The sequence below is a fragment of the Hippocampus zosterae genome, chromosome 19 (genome assembly GCF_025434085.1).
Source record: "Hippocampus zosterae strain Florida chromosome 19, ASM2543408v3, whole genome shotgun sequence".
In the NCBI taxonomy this organism is placed as follows: Eukaryota; Metazoa; Chordata; class Actinopteri; order Syngnathiformes; family Syngnathidae; genus Hippocampus; species Hippocampus zosterae.
In genome coordinates this window covers 6532647-6551673 of record NC_067469.1, presented here as the reverse complement: position 1 = coordinate 6551673, position 19027 = coordinate 6532647, and the positions used below count along the sequence as shown (strand labels likewise).

At 43.7% G+C, this 19027-nt stretch overlaps 2 protein-coding genes and 1 long non-coding RNA gene across 11 annotated transcripts in view; 1 reads left to right on the top strand and 2 right to left on the bottom strand.

The window, feature by feature from the left end:
- The first annotated feature begins 6 nt into the window (after window positions 1-6).
- epm2a (EPM2A glucan phosphatase, laforin) lies at window positions 7-16977 on the top strand. Of its 4 annotated transcripts, XM_052053494.1 has the most exons (6): window positions 7-368; window positions 706-880; window positions 1356-1600; window positions 12515-12587; window positions 16257-16327; window positions 16416-16565. In XM_052053494.1, exons 1-5 carry the CDS (start codon window positions 107-109, stop codon window positions 16282-16284), a joined length of 783 nt encoding a protein of 260 aa, XP_051909454.1. In that variant the 5' UTR covers window positions 7-106; the 3' UTR covers window positions 16285-16327; window positions 16416-16565. The 4 variants fall into 4 exon arrangements, with proteins under 4 accessions (XP_051909454.1, XP_051909453.1, XP_051909452.1 ...); XM_052053493.1 differs by lacking the exon at window positions 16257-16327 and having other exon boundaries at window positions 16416-16590; XM_052053492.1 differs by lacking the exons at window positions 12515-12587; window positions 16257-16327 and having other exon boundaries at window positions 16416-16977.
- On the bottom strand, window positions 9123-16409 carry LOC127592598 (uncharacterized). The gene is made up of 3 exons (XR_007960155.1): window positions 15707-16409; window positions 14282-14342; window positions 9123-9233 (listed from the first exon to the last, which is right to left on the bottom strand). It is a non-coding gene; the product is annotated as an uncharacterized LOC127592598 (long non-coding RNA).
- Window positions 16932-19027, bottom strand: part of utrn (utrophin) — a 90272-nt gene continuing 88176 nt past the window's right edge. For all 6 annotated transcript variants that reach the window (XM_052053484.1, XM_052053483.1, XM_052053486.1 and 3 more), the window contains one exon: window positions 16932-18694. In XM_052053484.1, coding sequence (XP_051909444.1) covers window positions 18686-18694 — 9 coding nt within the window. In that variant the 3' untranslated portion in view covers window positions 16932-18685. The remainder of the gene's footprint in view (window positions 18695-19027) is intronic.

Here is a 19027-nt window from a genome sequence, read left to right as displayed (position 1 = left end):
TGCTTTATTTTAGCCCATCTTTACTTCCGTCAACACGCTTCTAAAAATATTTATAGTTTATTTGAAGAGCTGCGGGCCTAACCGCGACTCCGTTTTAAACGAGAACATGTCCATGCCGGGCATGTTATTCCGATTCGGCGTCATTCTCACTGCGGACTCGCCGCACGTCGAGTTGTTTATTTTGGGCTCGCGCGAAGAAATGGGTCAGTGGGATCCGACCAAAGCGGTTCGGATGAGAGCCTGTCGGAGCTCGGTTTCGACCCGAGAGCCGTGTCTGTGGCTCGGCGACGTGCGGCTGCGGGAGCCTTTTAAGGACACGCTGTGGTTCAAGTTCATCCGAAGAACGGACGGCCATTACGTTTGGGAAGGTATAACATGCAAAATAAGTGTATAGTGTATAGTGTATACCACATTTGCATTACACGTCCAATGTGTGTATTTTTTCATTAAAAAAAACAACCGTTTTTGGGGGAAAATTGGGGGTAATTCTAACGTTTGACCACAAGATGGCAGCAAATACCTAAGACTAAATTGCTCGTCGTTTTGGTCAATGAATAACCTCGTACAGGGTTTCCCCTACCTTATTGATCTATGCCTAGGCATGTACACGACTATTCTAAACTTCAATAAAAATGCCTCGCAACTTTGCTATGGAGGATTTTTTTTTTAAACAACAACCCCCTATATTATTTCCATTGTCCGCAGGCAACGGGCCGCACCACGACAGAACGTGCACCTTTGACGAGGACAACGTGGTGGACGGCGTCCATTGCCACCCGATCGGCCACTGGATAGAAGAGACGGGCCACACGGACGAGATGAAGCACACCACCAACTTCTACTTTAGCGTGGCTGGTCAGAATGCCATGCACTTCTCCAGGTGACCCAAGAAAGGTCGCCGGAGGGTGCCAATCTTACCGCCAAGCAAAATAGAATGTGACAGATTTTTGTGAGGGATTAACAAACACAGCATTTTAATACAATTTTACTCCTCTTAGCCGCTCACCGGAGAAATCCTCGCGTGTCCATTGAAACCATTTTACATTTGGGCAAAAGGGTGCTCAAGGTTACTAGGCAACCAGAGCACCCTTTGAATCATTTGTCTGGCAAATAAAGCCACAAAATGTTTTCCTGTATGGATGAATATAACAAACGAGGGCCTGGAGGAGAATTTGGCACTGGAAATGCTGAAATCTAAATTTAGACTTTCCTGTGTACTGGAAAACCCCAATTAAAAAAACAAAAAGCTTCGAAATCCGCGCTATATTTACGGCATAAACGATGACTCTCGGTCTTGCGGGTTATTCTTGGAAAGTCATTTTCAAACTCATCGTCTCCCTGCTTGTGGCTCCCAGGGTGCTCCCAAGGCTTTGGCTGGGCAGCTGTCCTCGAGTGCCGGAACACGTGACGATCAAGATGAAGTACGACCTTGGCGTCAGCGCCGTAATGAACTTCCAGACAGAAGCGGACGTGATGAACAACTCCCACGGCTGCGGACGGAACCTCGGCGAAGCAATGACGCCCGACGCCATGATGCATTTGTACAACCGCTGTGGCCTCGCGTACGTGTGGATCCCCACGCCCGACATGAGCACCGAGGGTAAGCGCGGCGCGGACCTTTGGGATGAACTAGAACACTGGTGTCAAACTCAAGGCCCGGGGGCCAGATCCGGCCCGCCAGGTCATTTGATGTGGTCTCGCGAAAGAAAATCCTGTGTGTCAACTTGCTAAAAATCTGTCCCGAAATGTCAAATTGTCATGCGGAATAAATAACGTTGAGGTTTTGAAATAATTTTGATGCCATGTTTACACTCACTTGAACAATAATTGAACAAACTATTATAATTGACACGACTGATTTCATAATGAGTAATCTATTACTTTTTTGTGGACAAGTAATAATTTGGTGGTTTCACCGTCATAACGGGCCTCCAAGGGAAGACGTAACTCCAAATTGGCCCGCGACTAAAATGAGTTTGACACCCCTGAACTAGAAGGTTGACCTTAGACAAACCACAACTGGACTCCAAAATTAATAAAAAAAAATTAAAATTAAAAAAAAAAACAACCCCGCCAAAAAAAAGTCAATTCACACGAGCAGAAAAGTTATTTCATGACGTCAGGACTCTACGATACCGCGAACGACACATTCTTCCCGTTCTCCGGCGCAGGTCGCATCCGGATGCTTCCCCAGGCTGTATTCCTACTTCACGGTCTCCTCGAGAACGGTCACACGGTATACGTCCACTGTAATGCCGGCGTGGGGCGCTCGACGGCGGCCGTGTGCGGCCTGCTCATGTACGTGCTGGGCTGGAGCCTGAGGAAGGTGCAGTACGTGGTGACCGCCAGGAGGCCTGTTGTGTACATCGACGAGGAGGCTTTAGTGCGGGCCCGGGAAGACTTTGTTCGCAAGTTTGGCCGACTGCGTTCGTCCATCTCCGAAACATGAAGATGGAGATCAAGCGCATTCTTTGTGTTACATGACGAACTTCTCACAAATGACTCATATGGAGCCTTTCTCGAAGACGCTTCTCATTACTTTTTCATGCGTGCCTTCCGGAAGGCGGTGAACGGGCGAGTGGTTTGAGTCACGCGTGTGCAATCCATATGGATGGCAGCACGGACTAAAAATAGGGACATACATGCATGCGTGCATCGCATGGAAAATGAGCGAAGGCTTTTTGGTGTGTGGAGATGAGTCTCGACTATGTGTGTGGCCGCTTCAAGCGCGTCCAAGTTACGTCTTTGGGCTTTTTGTGTTCCCACGGTTTCATTTTGAAGCGATTCGCTTGATTAATGAGAGCGTTGATTTAGTGTGATTGAAATGCAAGAATTTTTTAAATATATACTGTATTTAATAAAAATCGAGTGACCGATCTTTGGACATTTAAAATGTAAACTCTTCTTTTCACGGGTTTAAAGCCTACATCTCGGCGCACTCGTAGCCAGATTATTTATTCGCTGATTGATTTCAACCAGCTCGTCAAGTCACACAATACGCACGGGCGCAGATTTATATTCATCACCGCTGCTTTTTTCATGCCGCCGCGCTTTCTCCCAGTGCGAGTCGTATCAATCGCTCGGTGCAGGCAACGCGCTGAAGAAAGAATCCTGCAATGACTCTTGACTTTGCTCCCAGGCAAGAAGGCAGACACACACCCTCACATGAACCCACCTAAGAGGTAGGGACTTATCTCAGCCATTTCACACCATCTGAGGCATTATTCGGTGACATGGAGAGAGAGACTGGATACAAATAACATGGCGGCGTTCTTGATTGGCTATAAGTGAATGAGCAAAAACTATTTTCCGAGTGTCCCAACTATTTTGTATGAAGAAATGGTCAAACTTAACATAAATAAAAAAGAGGTACGGATTGTGTTTCGAAAAACAACCAAGCAGCTTTTGGCCTAAGAAAGCACATGTTAGCTTAATGCTAACACATAAAGGAAAACTCCATTGAGGGGCGCATGATTAGCATTTGTGATTTTTTTTTAATCACAAATTGAAATCACACTAACCCTCTGAGAAAAAAACCAAAGAAGAGGCCAAAGAGAAGCCATTGTCCGGCAGCAGCGATCCGTGAACCGACTTCAGCAGCCAGTTGAACCCGATTGCATCATTTGCATTTGCAGTCATTGTTAACGACAATTTGAGGCAGCGCCTCGATGATATTCAATTACAATGCAGGCTTTGTCTCAGGGCACCGTAATAATGACCGCACTAATATATGCAGCCGCTCCGTATCTTCTCCAGACTGTGTAAAATTTGAAAAGTGTTTACTGCCTGTGCATAAACACATCCTCATAATTCCCTTTTGACTTTTCTCTGAGGGGTCCTTTTTCATGCTTTTTTTTTTAAATCATGGACTTGCATGAAAGGGAAATGACTTTCACAGATCCATTATGCCACGCGCTTCACTTGAATATAAATGTATATTATTTTGGTAAGCAGAAGGGGGAGATGCGAGCAGTTACGCACGGAAGAGGAGGCTAGAGGGGGCAAGACGAACGACTGCAAACACGGATGACTTTCTACTCAATTGATTCATGTGCATTGTCCGAGAGAAAGAAAAACAGTGCCAGCAGGTCCGAGTTAGCCCCAAGGGAGACATAGCTCATGCATATTTGTGAAAGTTTTTTGACTCAACATTGGACCGTTGAATTTGACTAATTTTTCTATTTGTCTGATTGTGTAATCAAGGTGACGAGCTCCAAAGAAGAGCGAATGAAAGCCACGATTGAAAAGTACCAACTCATCAATCACGCAAGATGCCAACACCGACAGTGCACTTAACGTGCTAATGATCAGATCAATGGTTGCTAAATGATCCAAAGAGACGCCCCGTCCAGGACTGCAAGACAACTGACAAAAATAAAACAAGCGCAAACATGGGCCGGACAATTATTCGAAACTTCATAGTGATTTCGATGTCTCTGACGATATGGAAAACACATTCGCCAAAGGAAACTGCAATGCTCACATTTTTTCCCCCGTCAAATCTGTGCAAAACGGATGGGACAGCTGTGTATGAGCAGACACGTGGCTGCCATTACCATTAGCCCGAACGAGGCGGCACATTCATAAATCACCGGTGGCGACACGTAATGAATCACAGAGGACCGGCTCGCCACTGGTTTTTAACAGCTCTTCCACTTGACGACAGAATTTGCAAGAAAACGTTGAGGCGAGAGCGGCTCGTGGCAAAGTGTGAATAAATTAGGACTGGGAGGGAGAAATGTTTTTCCTTTTTTTTTTTTTTAAGTTGAACTGAGAAGCGACACAGACAGGCTAAGAAATAGCTTACCGGTATATACTGTAGTTGTGTACAACGGATACTTAAAGACAGAGGGTGCAGCAACACGTAGACATACAATATATTAATACGCGCAGCCGTATATCATGTGTCCTTCGTACATTATGTATCCTATGACGACTGCAGTCACCGAGTCACTTTTTTTGCAGTTGCTGTGAATGTCTTCTTTGTTTATGCAAAAACGGGTGACCTCAAAGCACAAGCAATATTCAAAATACATTTCGCCAACGCATTTATTGTCAATCGATTGTTCAAATCAACTGATGTCATTTAGCACTTAGCATGCTAGCACAAACAATTCATCGGACTCTGCGCTTCGTTCTCGCTTTCACTTAACGCAGCCGAAATTGCAAGATATTTAGTGCGGTATGGCAAGAAGGCAGAAGAAGTAGTTTCATGTCAACAAAGATCAGAATTTCGGTTGTTTGATCGCATTTAAGCTAGTAGAGAACACCTTGCTCTGCTTAATACACCTCAGCTGACTCTTCGCATGATTGCCGAGTACCTCCGGGCAACTCGGATGTCAAATGTCCCAAATGTGATATTCAGTTAAGTCACCAGACATTTTTAAGAGGCGCGACGGTGTTGGTGACACCTCAACATTTTCTCTCCGCTGTCAAAACCGCTCAATGCGAGGCTTGTCCATCATGACTTTGCCAATGAAGCATCCGAAAGAACGTTCCCTTCCTTTTTCACCTGAGAAGATAACTTATCTCTTTTTCAGTCCTTCGCAGAGGGCGGTAGACACACACACACACCTACACACACACACACACACACATTTCTTTGGTGGAGTTGATGAGAGGGCATGGGGGAATTGCGAGTAATTTCATGTCACATTCTGAGTGGCATGATAAGATAAGATAAGATATCCTTTATTTGTCCCACAATGGGGAAATTTACAGCCTCCAGCAGCAAGAATGTATGTAGAAAGAAGAAGAGAGAAAAAAAAAACAACAAACATCTTTCAATTAAATACAATATGAACACAAATGGATAATATGCGGCAAATAACAGCCTGCAGCACGTCATGGCGACAGGAGCAAGTCGGAAAGTAAGAGCATCACTTCGGAAAAGGTCGTCTTGAACGATTTTATGAAAATACGAGGGGTGAGAAAAAAAAAAAAAGTCCAAGTACAGTACTGTCGTAGTCAAGGACAATGTTACACATTATTTTTGGGAACCTATCCTTATTATTTGATGAATTAATTATTGGTTCACAATTTGTATTTTTTCAGAGAAGCATGAAAAAGCTACAAAACTTGAACGTGGAAAATTCCTAGCTTATTTCGAAGTTGCACTTTCCGCTCCGACTGAGTTTTTGGCGGTTTGCATCGGCTTTAACTGCAGCGTGACTCTTATTGTCGTCCCACTTTCCAAATTGCGCAGCTCATTTTGCTCGCCGCCTGCCTGACAATGGGCCCCTATTCCGCCATCCCGCTGCATCCTCTTATCCCCTCGCTCAGTATGCTTCCAACTTCCACTCCCACACGAGTTATCTTCTCCCCCGTTGGTTGGAGAGCAGCCGATAGACGGCTCGATGCTTCATTGACCAAACGCCTCGGCGGCGCCTCATTATTCCGTATCTGCCCTCGATTCAATTTGGCGTCTTCATGGCGAGAGAATTGGGAAATGTGCGCCGTACCGCGCTTCGCCGGCCACAGTAAATTGTGTATTTTCCACGGACGCTACGCTCAAACTTAGCTTTTCCATTCCCGATTTCGATTTGTTACAATGCATCATGATTCCACATGTCCCGTTTGCCTTCTTGTTCTATTTTTGAAAGATATATATCTTTTTTGAGAACATACTGCATTTCTGCCAGTCATCCCTGCATTGGGGTCCTCACACATGAACACCCGATACTGAATTAGCTTGCGCGAAGCTAGCAATGCTCACATTCCTTGAACTTTTCATCCGATTCCAACCTAAAATCAGACTTGACTTGGCGCCATAAAAATATCAAGGTTTAGTCCCACAATAAATCTTTCTCCGGCAAAGAAACGATAAAAACGATACTCACTTGGTCGCCCTCGGCAAGCAGAGGGGGAGGGGTGAGCAGTTACACACTCGGAGAGGGGGCGGGAGGGACAAAGATGAAAGACGGCAAACACGGACGCCTTTTTGCACTGTCGATTCATGTGCAATCTCCGGGAAAAAATAAAAAATAAAATAAATACGCCATCGGGTCCTAGTTAGCCCGAAGGAAGACGTGATCAGCTCATGCGGATTTGTCAACGCATTTAGATTGAAGCTCAGACTCAACATTGTCATCCATCTTGACGGATGCGCGGGAATGTGAAGTCATGTCAAAACCTCGACGCAATGTTGTCATCCTTTTCATCGTCACCGTGGGAACAACAACAGGTGCGTCAGCGTTCACAAGTTCTAATACGAAGTTAATGACGAGACCACAGCGCTTCCTTTCATAAAGAGTCTTCAGAAAACGCCCCCCACGGGCAATGTCGTGAGTTGAATCCAATTCACCAAACGTACTTGAAACACTCTGGTATCGAAGAATAATAGGCAGTCAATTTGGGTAGTGACTCTGCTTATTAATTAAAAGATAAGCGTGATGGTACCAGTGGAATTAAAAAAAACAAGTTTGAACAGTGCACACTTGGGGAACGGATTTGAGTGGAATAAGAAAGATGGCATTTTTCCTTGTCGGGGGGTCATGCCGCTTTTCTGCAATGCAGCATAACTCCAAGTGTGGTTTTATTTTTTTCATGCCACCTGAGGCAGCCTTTTTAAAGTTTAAAACCTGTCCAGAGACGATTTCTTTCCCAACTATTGTAGCCGTGCGATTAAAAAAAAAAAAAAAAAACGTCACATTTACATATTTGAAGAACGACAATCATCTCAGGGCAATCGTGCGGGTTCCTCTGGGTTTCAAATGTTAAATTTAATCTTCAGATGAACCAACGGCACCTCATTGAAATGGTGCGGGGGGAAAATTACTGTCATCCAAATCCATATAACAGGATTGAATAGGGAAGGAAATTGAAAAATGCGGACGCGAAACAATGAATCTGCGTTACATCACGGCTTAGGATATTGCTTATATTAGACGCCGCGCGGGTACAATACGGCGTGTCAATTTCATCGCCTTCCCACGCCGCGAAACGCAAATTATGATTTCGTCAGGGCCAAAACGTGTCGTGCTGACGCCGGTCTGATTAGTTTGATCCGTTTGCGCTGCTCGTGAAGCGGGATCAACCAGCGTGGTCACCGCGGAAAAAAAAACCTGCCTCTGATTGAATGTTATGTTTAGCGGCAGAGACAACGTGGCTTTCTGATTGCGGGGAGGAAATGAAAAGGAGAGCGCTTTGATTTTCCACGGCTGATTACGGCTCGGTTCGTCTCGTAGCGGAGAGACTGATGAGCAAACCAAGCCGTGCCATTTGGAGTACCCGGAGAAAACCCTACGCTGGCACGGGGAGGACACGCAAACGCCACACAGGGGAGGCCGCAGCCGGAATCGAACCCGCGACCTCTGCAATGTGAGCTCGAGGCAATAACGACTCAAACGCCGGCCTGCCTAGTAGAGTAGAATTTCATTTAAAAAACATTCAACATACAAACGATGCAGCAATACTCAAAGACAAATTAATCATTGAAAATCTGCAGTGTACTCAATGGGGCCCAAAAGATGAAAAAGAAAAATGGAGTGACTGCATACAGTGGATTGTATTGTATTGTATTTTTTTATTTTTTTTATCTGTTCATGTTAATTGGACGCTACGTCGCGGATTTTCGTTTATTCCTTTTTTTTAATGAACCTTGGCATGGCAGTTTTGCAATTTGCCCCTGAACACAAAACCCATCTCATCTGGAGTGACTCCATTGTTTCACTTGACTGGCAAATTGACAGTGGACAGGGAGGGGGTGGAGGTGCTGGGGATGGGGGTGGGGGGTGACTATATTTTTTTTCTCCCTTTGTGGCATTGGGATTTTAAGACCCTCGAGAGTGTGATGGCCGGAGCGTCTCGCTTATTTTATTGTTTGTCTGGCTGGTGCTGACATGATGACATGGAGACTGAAAGGTTGGGGCTACGCACGCAATAAAACAACTCCAAGACCTTGTCAGATCATTTTACAACCAGTTGTTGTTCCAAAAAAAACAAAAAAAAAAAGGTGTCACTGTTGGGATGCCGCAGTGAAAAGAGTTTGCAACCACTTGACAGAATAAAATTGAGAAAGAAAAAAAAGTACTTTTCAGTGAAGATAACGCTCCTCATTGAGCGACCAACCGGAATTGAACTTCATATTAATAGAATGCCTCGTGACGTTTTCATTGACTCACCCAAAATGTCGGCGCACGCGAAAACAGACGCTTGCGAATCCCATCAGCGCCGTGGTGGAGTCGCGTCCTTACGAGCATATGCCGGTAATAGCCAATCATGTTCACGCAAGCCTGGTGGGAGAAAGAAAAACGTCGATAAGGGAAAAAAAATAAATCACATTATATGCCTGCCGGAGAGGAAATTAGTCCCAAGTGTGATTATTTTCCAAGAACTGTTGTGGTTGTGCTGTTGAATATTAAGAATGAGCCTTCCTGGTGCAATTCTCATTTTGACGGAGGCCACCATGCTTGACTCATAATTATTCTTGCAGTCGAAATTTTATGACCGGGAATCATTGACTGGGCACCTCGTAAAAAAATGTCGCCTGAACCATTTTGAGGAGTAATATATTTGTGGGGGTTTTTTTGTCGTTAATGTAGTTAACGCGGACTTGTGGGCTATTAGGTGTTGAAGAAGACCACTTGGGGGCTCAGGGGGGTTGGGGGGGTTATGAGACTACATCAAATCAAACTACATCATTGCAGCCTAACGTATATCGAGATACGTGTCGATTTTTGGCTCGTTCGTTTGGGAAGCGATCGTGACACTTTTACAGTTCTGCCATGTGTGATTTATGTTGTGAAACAATGACGAAAAACTCATCGCCCTCTCGAACCGAGCCGGACTACATCGCATCCCACTCGACAAACGGAATCACTCCACTTTCAAAATGAACCAATTTATAAAATAGAGCCTGGCGATGGTTGTTTTTTTTTTTTTTTTGCAGCATTTCCAAGATGAAAACTACATTCGGAGCCCCCTCACCCCCCACCCACCGCGAGGATTAGCGGCACACGTAACGGATGGATGGATGAAAGATGTCATGTCGATGTAAGATCTTCCCGAGTGCTTAGATTTCCCTCCCAATAGCACCATTCGCCGTTCAAAACTAGTGAGTCGTGACACTGACGTCCTCCCAAATCCTTTTTGAGGATGTCCTTCACCGTATGCGCCTCCGCTCATTTCCATGCAACGCATCACGGCGGATTCTTTTTACTTTCCACACCAGCAGCCGGGGAGAAAAAAAAAGGGGGTGTCAATGCTGGCTTTTGTCAATGGCCTCCGCTCTCTGCTTTTTCCTGATATCGGAGCCTCCTTTGAAAGGAGCTGGCTCATGTCGGGCTAGGCGGTGGTGCTTCAGGACACTGCTCATTCGGGCAGTTATGGAACCCCCCACCCCCACCCACCCACCTCAACCTTCTTAATGAACTGCGCTCATTCACGGTGCCAAGAGTCACTGCGCCGTTTCTACGCTGCCGGCCTGAGCAGATTGAAGATACTAGATCAGAGACTAGTTTGGGATTTTTTTATTAATCCCCCCCCCCTCCCCCATCAGAGTGAGTTCATATATTTCATTTTGGAATCTCTTTTTCAAAGTTCAGTTGGTTGGAAGTCGTCTTTGACAGCAGATTGGCGCTAGGTTTTTATTTTTTTCATTTTAGTCGACAGATATATTTGCAAAAAAACAAAAGCGGATAGAAGGTTTTGAAAAGCGATGCCGAGTGAGTAAAGGAAAGAAAGTCAGGAAGGGGGAAAAAAAACGAGAAAAAAATGAGAGCTGCCATATCGAAATGATTCTGCTCTGAATTCTCGTGAGCCTTTCATGTACCAAAAACAATAACATGTAACATGCCAACATGATAGGCCACGGTGTCAAACTCAAGGCTTGGGGCCAGATCTGGCCCGCCACATCATTTTATGTGGCCCGCGAAGGCGACTCAAATATGTCAACTTCCATGATGCTTAGCAAAATCTCGACCAAAATTTAAAATTCTCATCATGTAATAAATAAGAGACATATTGTCAGCTTTTTCTTGCGAACAAACCTCTCATTGCAGTAACTTAAAAAAATAGTTGAAGAAACCATTATTGAATTTTTGATGTGTCACAAAGGCCCTCGAACGGAAATGGTAATTAAAATATGGCCCACAACAAAAAATGAGTTTGACACCCCTGTGATAGGCTGTCCACTGTATGAACCACTGTCCTTGAAAGAGTTAAAAACAAAAAGTTTAAAAAAAAGAAAAAACTTCTATGTCTCTGATGTTGAATTTGCGTCAGCAACTAATACGTACGTCATGCTGGGTTGCATTTAAAAAGTCTACTCCTGAAAATGTCATCAAGTGTGCCACAAATGGCATTTAGAAGCCAATTTGGTTTGGCTAATGGCTGCGAGCGGTTTGAGGGACGCTCGGGCATGCTCACGGTAAAGATGTCAGACGACGCTTCGAGCAAAGCGCCCGATCGTGTCTTATTATCGGCTGACCTGTCGTGGCCTCGTTGACACTGACAGAAAACGACACATAATTGATCATTAAAAAAGTAGCCCTGGTCCGGATTTCATTTCACACCATCCAATTATCTCTGCGTGGCACTTTACTGATATTAACTTTGGAGTCGGTAGGCTACTTTATAATTCTTGTTTGTTTTTTTTAAGCTCCCATCTTTTCAATTGTAGGAGATAAAAATGTCGAGACTGGAATTAAAAACGTGCACAGTCCAAATTGAGACATGCCCTTGCATAAATCAGTGCCGATTTGTGAAGAGAACTCATTAGATCAGGTGTCACCAACATTTTTGAGGGTGAGAGCAACTTCATGTGTACCGATTGTGTGAAGGGCTACCAAATTGATACACGTCTGAAATAACATATTTGTCCAAAATACCTTCAATAATATGAGGATGGGTTATTTTTAATACTTGATGATTTAAATTATCAGACTTTGATCGTGTTTCGAAATGTCTCACAGTACTGCCAATGTTTGCATTTTTAAATCATAATTTCTACTAGCAAATCACAATGTCCAGGCACTGGCGGGCTACTCAAGTGGTCTTCACGGGCTACCTGGTGCCCGCGGGCACCATGTTGGTGACCACTGCATTAGATCAACTTTTCACAAGAGTCAAGTCACATTTATTTTCAGAGCCCTTCATCGCAAACAATCTGAAAGGGCATCACGTGCCCACAGTTGCCCACAAATATTAACGAATACCTGACCTTAACCCTGAGTCGCAATATGAACAAAATTAGTTCGTCTGGGTCCCTTATCGTTCTTTGCGCCATGAAAGGTTACAAACAGAAATCTGATCGTTATTTGTAAGAGTAAACATGTGTCGTGTATCAGTTTTTTGAACGAGACGTCAAGGAATTAAAAAGTGCCGCAGTGACTGCGAGGACATTCGAGTCAAATTCTCTTGTCGTTTTTAATACGAAAAGACTGAAGATAAGATTTCCTCGACATTCTCGAAGCATATAAATGGTGAAAAGCATCCTTAGCAATGCCAGTCTCCCGCGTCTGCGTCGTCACGATAACATTGTTGAAAATCCTCAAACATTTGTGGGGTTTTTTAGGAATTAAAAAGTCAGCGGATTGTTCACCGGGCAAACCAGCCAAAAGGAGTTTTAACGAAGACGCTTGCGGGCAGTAAGTAATGATGGATTTTGGCCCTCTTCAATGGAAGAAAGTTGGACTGGGAAGGCGATCAACGCCTGAGGCTTTCTCCAGGCGTGACCTAAAAATTTGCTCTGACAACTGGTTTTATAATTATTATTTTTTTTTTTTAATTGTCGGCAGTTTGAGCAAAAATAAAAAATAAATGCAAGTGTTCCAACTTGCTCCCCTCTCGATTCGAAAGGTCGACAGCGGCGATGATGAACAGCCGGAGAGTATCTCACTTGACCGATCTCGGTTGCCATAGAACGGTATCGGCCAACTGCCTTAGCGAGGGATTTATTCAAGGCGTGTAAGCCAAAGTTCAAGACGTTTCACGCGTTTCGTGATGCCGTCTGAAGATCTCATTCCCCTATTCCACTGATGGAAAGGATTCATCCTCACTAGCCGAAGAATGACAAGCCAGACATGTAATCTCGGGAGAGTCAACGAAAAGGGCACTCGATTCGTCTCTGCGGAGGCCTTGTGGGACTTTGTACGAGACTTAAGATGTAGTTTCGGTTTGTTTTTGGTTTCAAAAGTAAGCCCTTTTTTATTTGTATTGATTTTGAATGTTTTTTTTCCACAACTTTTGTCGTGCTCTTGTGCCAAAAAAACACCAGGAAAACTAAAATGGGGAAGAACAGTTAAATGCGATTGTTCCTCAATTGATTACGACATAGTTCTCAGTCATGGATTTCAGAAACAAAAACCATAAATTCACTTTGCGGGCTCTTCAAGTCATTGCAAAAAGCAGTTTTCTCCTGATTTAAGCAGGTCAGATATAAAATGGAGCTCGGCGGTATTTCCATTTTGCAGCCCTTGGCGATGCTGTGCACGTGTTACACACACGCACAAAAGTACACAAACACCTGGATCCAGGCGCCGCATTTCCCTGAGAGAGGAACAGAGCAGGATAACAACAACAATATGTAATGCGCTGATGCCAGACATGAGATAAATTGGAGAGCTCCTTACACAGATTGAAAACTTGTACTTGGTGTCACCTTTGTGTGTTTTCATTCTCGGTCACACTGGGGGGGGGGGGGGGGGCCGACTGAGGAAGCCGCACTGATATTTGGTATATTTATTTACCAAAGCCTGCGCCTGATTCCTGTGTCCTTTTGTTATTTGTCCTGTATTCATTTTGTCCTACCTTTCAACCAGGATGTGTGTGTGTGTGTGTGTGGGGGGGGGGGGGGTGTTAAGGTGATGCCAATCCAAAATGATTAGAACTCTGATTTGGACTCAATTCAAGTCGAGTAACAAAATGGTTCCATTTGATGTCCATTCATGATCAATAGTTTAACACACAGCCTTTTGAGAAACCATGGCCCTTTGTGTGTGTGTGTGTATATTAGCTCCCAAAGCCAAGCGTGTGTTGTGACATGAACAATAGGCAGCCACCGAGCGCCAGCTCGGATCTGTGACGCGTCGCTCTTTTGGGACATTTCCCGGAGCGTACGTCTGTGCAGAGGCCTCGGAATCGCAGCTTTTAGTGTCAATAAATGTCACAACGTATCTCGGGTGTGCTTTTATAAGTTCATATGCATGTGTTGATATTGTGGGATTCCAAGGCTCGTTTCTTCTGTCGCGAGCATTTGTCACTGCATAAAAATAGTGGCGTCTGATTGTCTTTGCAGTGGGTTATAAACCTGAATTTCACAGACACGCTAAGTGAAACCTACCTGCTATAAAACTCGACAGCAGCCCCTCGCATATTCGTGGTTCGGCAACAGCAGAAAGTTCCTGGGAGGTAAAACAAAACCAAACATTTTTTTTCCAATGCAGTAATCATTTTTTATTATCTATTTCTAGGCTGTTTTAGTCCCCATCTCATCCCCACACGGTACCCCCCCCCCCCACCCCCCATAAATATATTTGCCACTGGCAGTAAACGGTTGGATTCCAATAGACAAGATAAACGACAATAGCAGTGAATGAGTTAATTACGTGCCTCTCTTCCGGTGGAGCTCAGTGCTGCCACTCTTGTTGTGGCAAAACGTGGTACTACACCAAAAGCACAATAGTCTCAATTGAAACTTGTTTATTTACTGTAAAACCCAATTAAAAAAAATACTTAAAATTGGTGATATGGTCGGGGCACGAATGAAGAATGGCGATACATCGGCGAACATGGTATGGAAAATTAATAGATCGATTGTTTGGCGGCATCGACGAGCACGAGAGGGACGTACGGGCAATGTTGTTTCGCCTCCAGCTGAGGGTTTCTCATGAATAGCAAATCTTGAAACACATGCAGGCGAACGGCTTGCATACATCAGCAAGTAAATGGAATGGCAATCACTCTCAGGCTGCCGCTGCGCGGTCAATATCAATTTCATCCAGGCTGCAGAACAACAAAAGTGTACTTCATATTTCCCCCGAATATATTTCGGCAACCCCCGCCCCCATGCCCCTTCGGGTCAACGAAAAAATTTGACGCGTGTTAATTAAAGCCCGCTCTTTTGTATTTACAAGCGCTTTGGATGGTGAGATTGGACGCGCAACGGCCCGAGAAGCTGCTGCGAGCAAAAGGTCTGCGCGGTAATGAAAGTGCAGGATGCTGAATGATTCCCCCGCGCACCTCCAGTAGCTCCCAGCTCAGACACAACAATTTGACTTTGTCTGCTTTCATTAGCGCTTGGCCCTAAACCCGGCATCATTCAACGAGAGGAATAATACACGCTATCTGAGTTTGTTTTAACAATTGAAATGTTACATGCCGTTTATGAACGAATTTTATGGAGCCGCGTGCTGTGATAAAATATGAAAAATAGCGAGGTCAGGAACTTGGAGTGTGCAAGTGCAGTGGAACTTGCGACGTCAATCAATTTCAGGATGCTGGCAAACTTTCCAACACGTGACGATACTGTATACTCAAACCTGACCCGATTATTGATATGCGTGTACCATGACTTTATTTCCCCCAGCTTTTAGCAGCTTACGAGTGGGTGTGTTAGCTTAAATTTCCTTTTAGTATCCGTTTAAAAGTATGAAATGTCAAATCACATATTTGTTATAATTATAGTTTAACTATGAAAACAGCCAGTGGCTAAACGAGCGCTCGTGCTAACACACACACACACAAGTTTCCAATCTTGGCGTTTTACCTTTTTTTCCCCCTCGATGTTTGTAGTTGCTTTCAAATGTTCGAAGCAAGGGTTCAAAACAAGACAAACGTTCCGGTGTCCGTTACTGTATTTACTTTTGATTGGTTCCACCTGCCACGTAAATTCAAGCAGCAGCTGTGCGGTACGTCTTTCCGGTCTCTTGTAGTTCTTCAGCCATTTTTGTAGTTCGTTGACTGCACTTGTAAAGCGTCAGTCTGACCACACTTGTTTTATTTCGTCCAAAATAAAATGTAACGCATATTCTGCTGTTGATTAATAAAACACAGAATGAGGTAGAAACAAACGTTTGTGTGTGAGCGATGAAAGAAAAGACTAATCATTCAGTGGGTAGATTCCTTCGTCAAAAATCACAATACAGTACACTGAAACCTTGAAAGATCAAAGAACATACTTTTTTTTTCTTTGCTGCAATATAATAAAGTGTATAAGAGCACACCCGCTACAGTAGTTGGCAATGTCAGGGTGTACACACTATAAAAATGTGACGAAAATATGTTCAGCACAATCATTTTTCTTTTATGTTCACAAGGATACAATGTTCTGGCAAGGTGTACTGATTTATATTCAGAATTGACATGCATCGTTTTCCAAGGACTTACCGTAAGTAGAGAGTACATTTGGCATTTAATGAATCGTTCTTTTGTGGCTGCCTCCTTACTCAACATCTGCATCCTTCACCTTGTGCCAGGTTATCCTCCACACCACCAACACGGCCAGCGTGCTAAAAAAAAACCTTGGGCTCGTATGGGAACAGCTGTCGGATGGACCGCGCCAGCAAAACCGATGCCGCTGCATGAAGGGCAGCAAATAAATAACTTCACCTCCAGCGTCTCCAGCCAAGAACTTCAGGTTTGACCTGACAAATGACCAGTCATGGCCCTTTATGGGACCAGCAGATGCCATACAAGCCAAGACCTGTGTCCATTCATCCACGTTGCTCTTAGTGAAGGGCAACAGAACCAGGAACTTATTACCTTATAAATAAAAGGATGTTATTTTTGCCATTGTTTCTCAAATTTTGTTAAATTATTATTTTCTCTACAAGGAATGTGTAATATTACAACAATTTCAGACAGCGTATTAATTAATGGCCACGAGTGAGCAATAATGATGAATTCTGTCATTGCAAACAATAACAGCATGCGTTACGAGGCAAGAAAAATCATCACTTGACAGAAGAAATCCATCAAAAGGCGCAAACGCGTTGTTATAAAATTTTTATTTGGAAATAAAACAATGTTGCCATTTTACACATAGTGTGGTCCATCTATTTTACATACCAGGAAAGGGGTCGGGTGGGGGGTTTTAACCACAGTTTTGCCATTGTAAAGTATCTGGTAAAATAATCACCCATATGGAACTACAATCTGCAAACGGGAGGGAGGAGATTATAGTAGTGTTTGTCTCACAAGTCGTACATGACACACCGTAACATTAATAGCGCCACAAAACCAAAGGAAGAACGCACACGCTTCAGCAGGACCAAACTGTGGTTACAGTAACAGTGACTTGAATCTCTCCAAAACAAACAAAAAATAACAACGTGCTATCCTCAATGCAGTGTCTGCGGATACAGTGAGTCGCAACAAACGTGTGTCCGAATGAGGCTGAGGTAGCAAAGGCAATCATGGCTTTCCTCTTGATTGATCATTTTTTACCCAAAAGACTCCCCCCTCTTCAATCGCCCCCTTAAAAAATCTACACCGTCTTTCAACGAATGTAATTGTCCAAATGTCTCTTTGGACACACTCACCCGGCATCCGCACGTGGACTGACAAACCATTTAGGCACAAACATAGTTTGCAATGAAGTCTCTCAGTGTATTGATGATCGCTAGAGTGTTGGGGGTGTGGGTGGTGGGGCAGAAAAAAATTGTGACAAGGCAAAGAAATGTCAAAGTCGGCGAGTAACAAGAAGTCGCAATGTTAAACAACTAAATCGGGGACGCAGTGGCGCCTTGAGATACACACGGCACGACGTACAACTTTTGCGATACAGGAAGTCATTCGGTGACGGTGAACGCAATTCGCACCGGCTGTCAAGCTAAACATCAAACTAAGAGAATTACACATTGTCCATTTGAAACAACTGCACTACTTCCGCTAGTTTAATGCTGAATCACTTCCAGACTCTTCGTTTGTCCGTGTGGCTGAAATGCACTGCCACCCAGTGGCCAAGTCATGTACATCAGGATGAGTTGCTATCTATTTTAATAAAGCTCAAAATGATCAAGCACACTAGTCTTTGCTGTTTTTGGGAGGGAAGCTGGAACCATTTTATGTCATTTCCAGTCATTTCGACGGCAACGATGATTTGACATAAAATAGTTTTGAGTTACGAGAGTAGTCACGGAACAAATTAAACATGTATCTCAAGACAGTAAGATATTTGTTAAAAATAAAAACACAACGGAATAAATTAGTTGTAATCTTGTAGTCAAAAAGTTGCAAGAAAAAAAGTTGAAATATTGTTTAAAAAATAATAATATACTTTCATAAAATCTAAACATCTTATCCTCACAAAATTCCGACTTTATGTTTGTGATATTTTAACTTAATTCTGGTGGTACCGGTATCTTTTTTTTCTTCTGTATCAGTATGGCCCTAATACTCCTTTGTATTTTAAAAGTAACTCTGCAAAACAAATTAACTTTGAAGGTCCTCACACAAGCTTTTGAATGAGCAAGTGTGTCCACTCCCAAAAGTGAGTTTGAGAGGATCAAAGCCCAGAAGAATGAGAAAGGAAAAGTAACAAATCGTTTCCGAGTGAACCGCATCAAAAGGGGTGGTTTTCATAATACAAAGGTTGGGGCCCATATTGAGGGCTAAAAGCGGATATGACGTACAGTTGGAGACGTTCTGCACTTTGCATAGTAGACAAGGACGACAAGGATTGATGAAGTGGTTAAGCTGTCTGGTCCCGGGGTGGGGAGGCTTCTTTGTGGGTCATGTAATATGGTCACAACACCTGCAATGCAAGACCAATGACATCAAGTATCAAGGCCGAACAATTCATCCAATTCAAAACTGCATCGTTTGGACCTCGATGAGGAATTATTTAAAAAATAAGTTGAAACATATTTTCCGTTGGAGGTGTAGAGCTATTATAAAAACACTTTTCTCTCTACTGTGGATGTTAAGATGGGTTTGGAACGACCGCCCCGAATCCACATTTCCTTCACTATTCACTTCCTGGAGTTGCTGTGGATTCTATTTTTGATTGATAGCATTTTGATTCGATTTGAAGACATGATTAGCAAAGTCTGACAGTTTCAGAACATATGTGACGTCACACCCAGAA

Bases quoted from the DNA above. Each gene is read 5' to 3' on its own strand.
- epm2a (XM_052053491.1), top strand. From the start codon at position 107: ATGTCCATGCCGGGCATGTTATTCCGATTCGGCGTCATTCTCACTGCG. The intron at 881-1,355 runs GTGACCCAAGAA...TGTGGCTCCCAG, and splicing joins AATGCCATGCACTTCTCCAG to GGTGCTCCCAAGGCTTTGGC. The intron at 1,601-2,171 runs GTAAGCGCGGCG...TCTCCGGCGCAG, and splicing joins GCCCGACATGAGCACCGAGG to GTCGCATCCGGATGCTTCCC.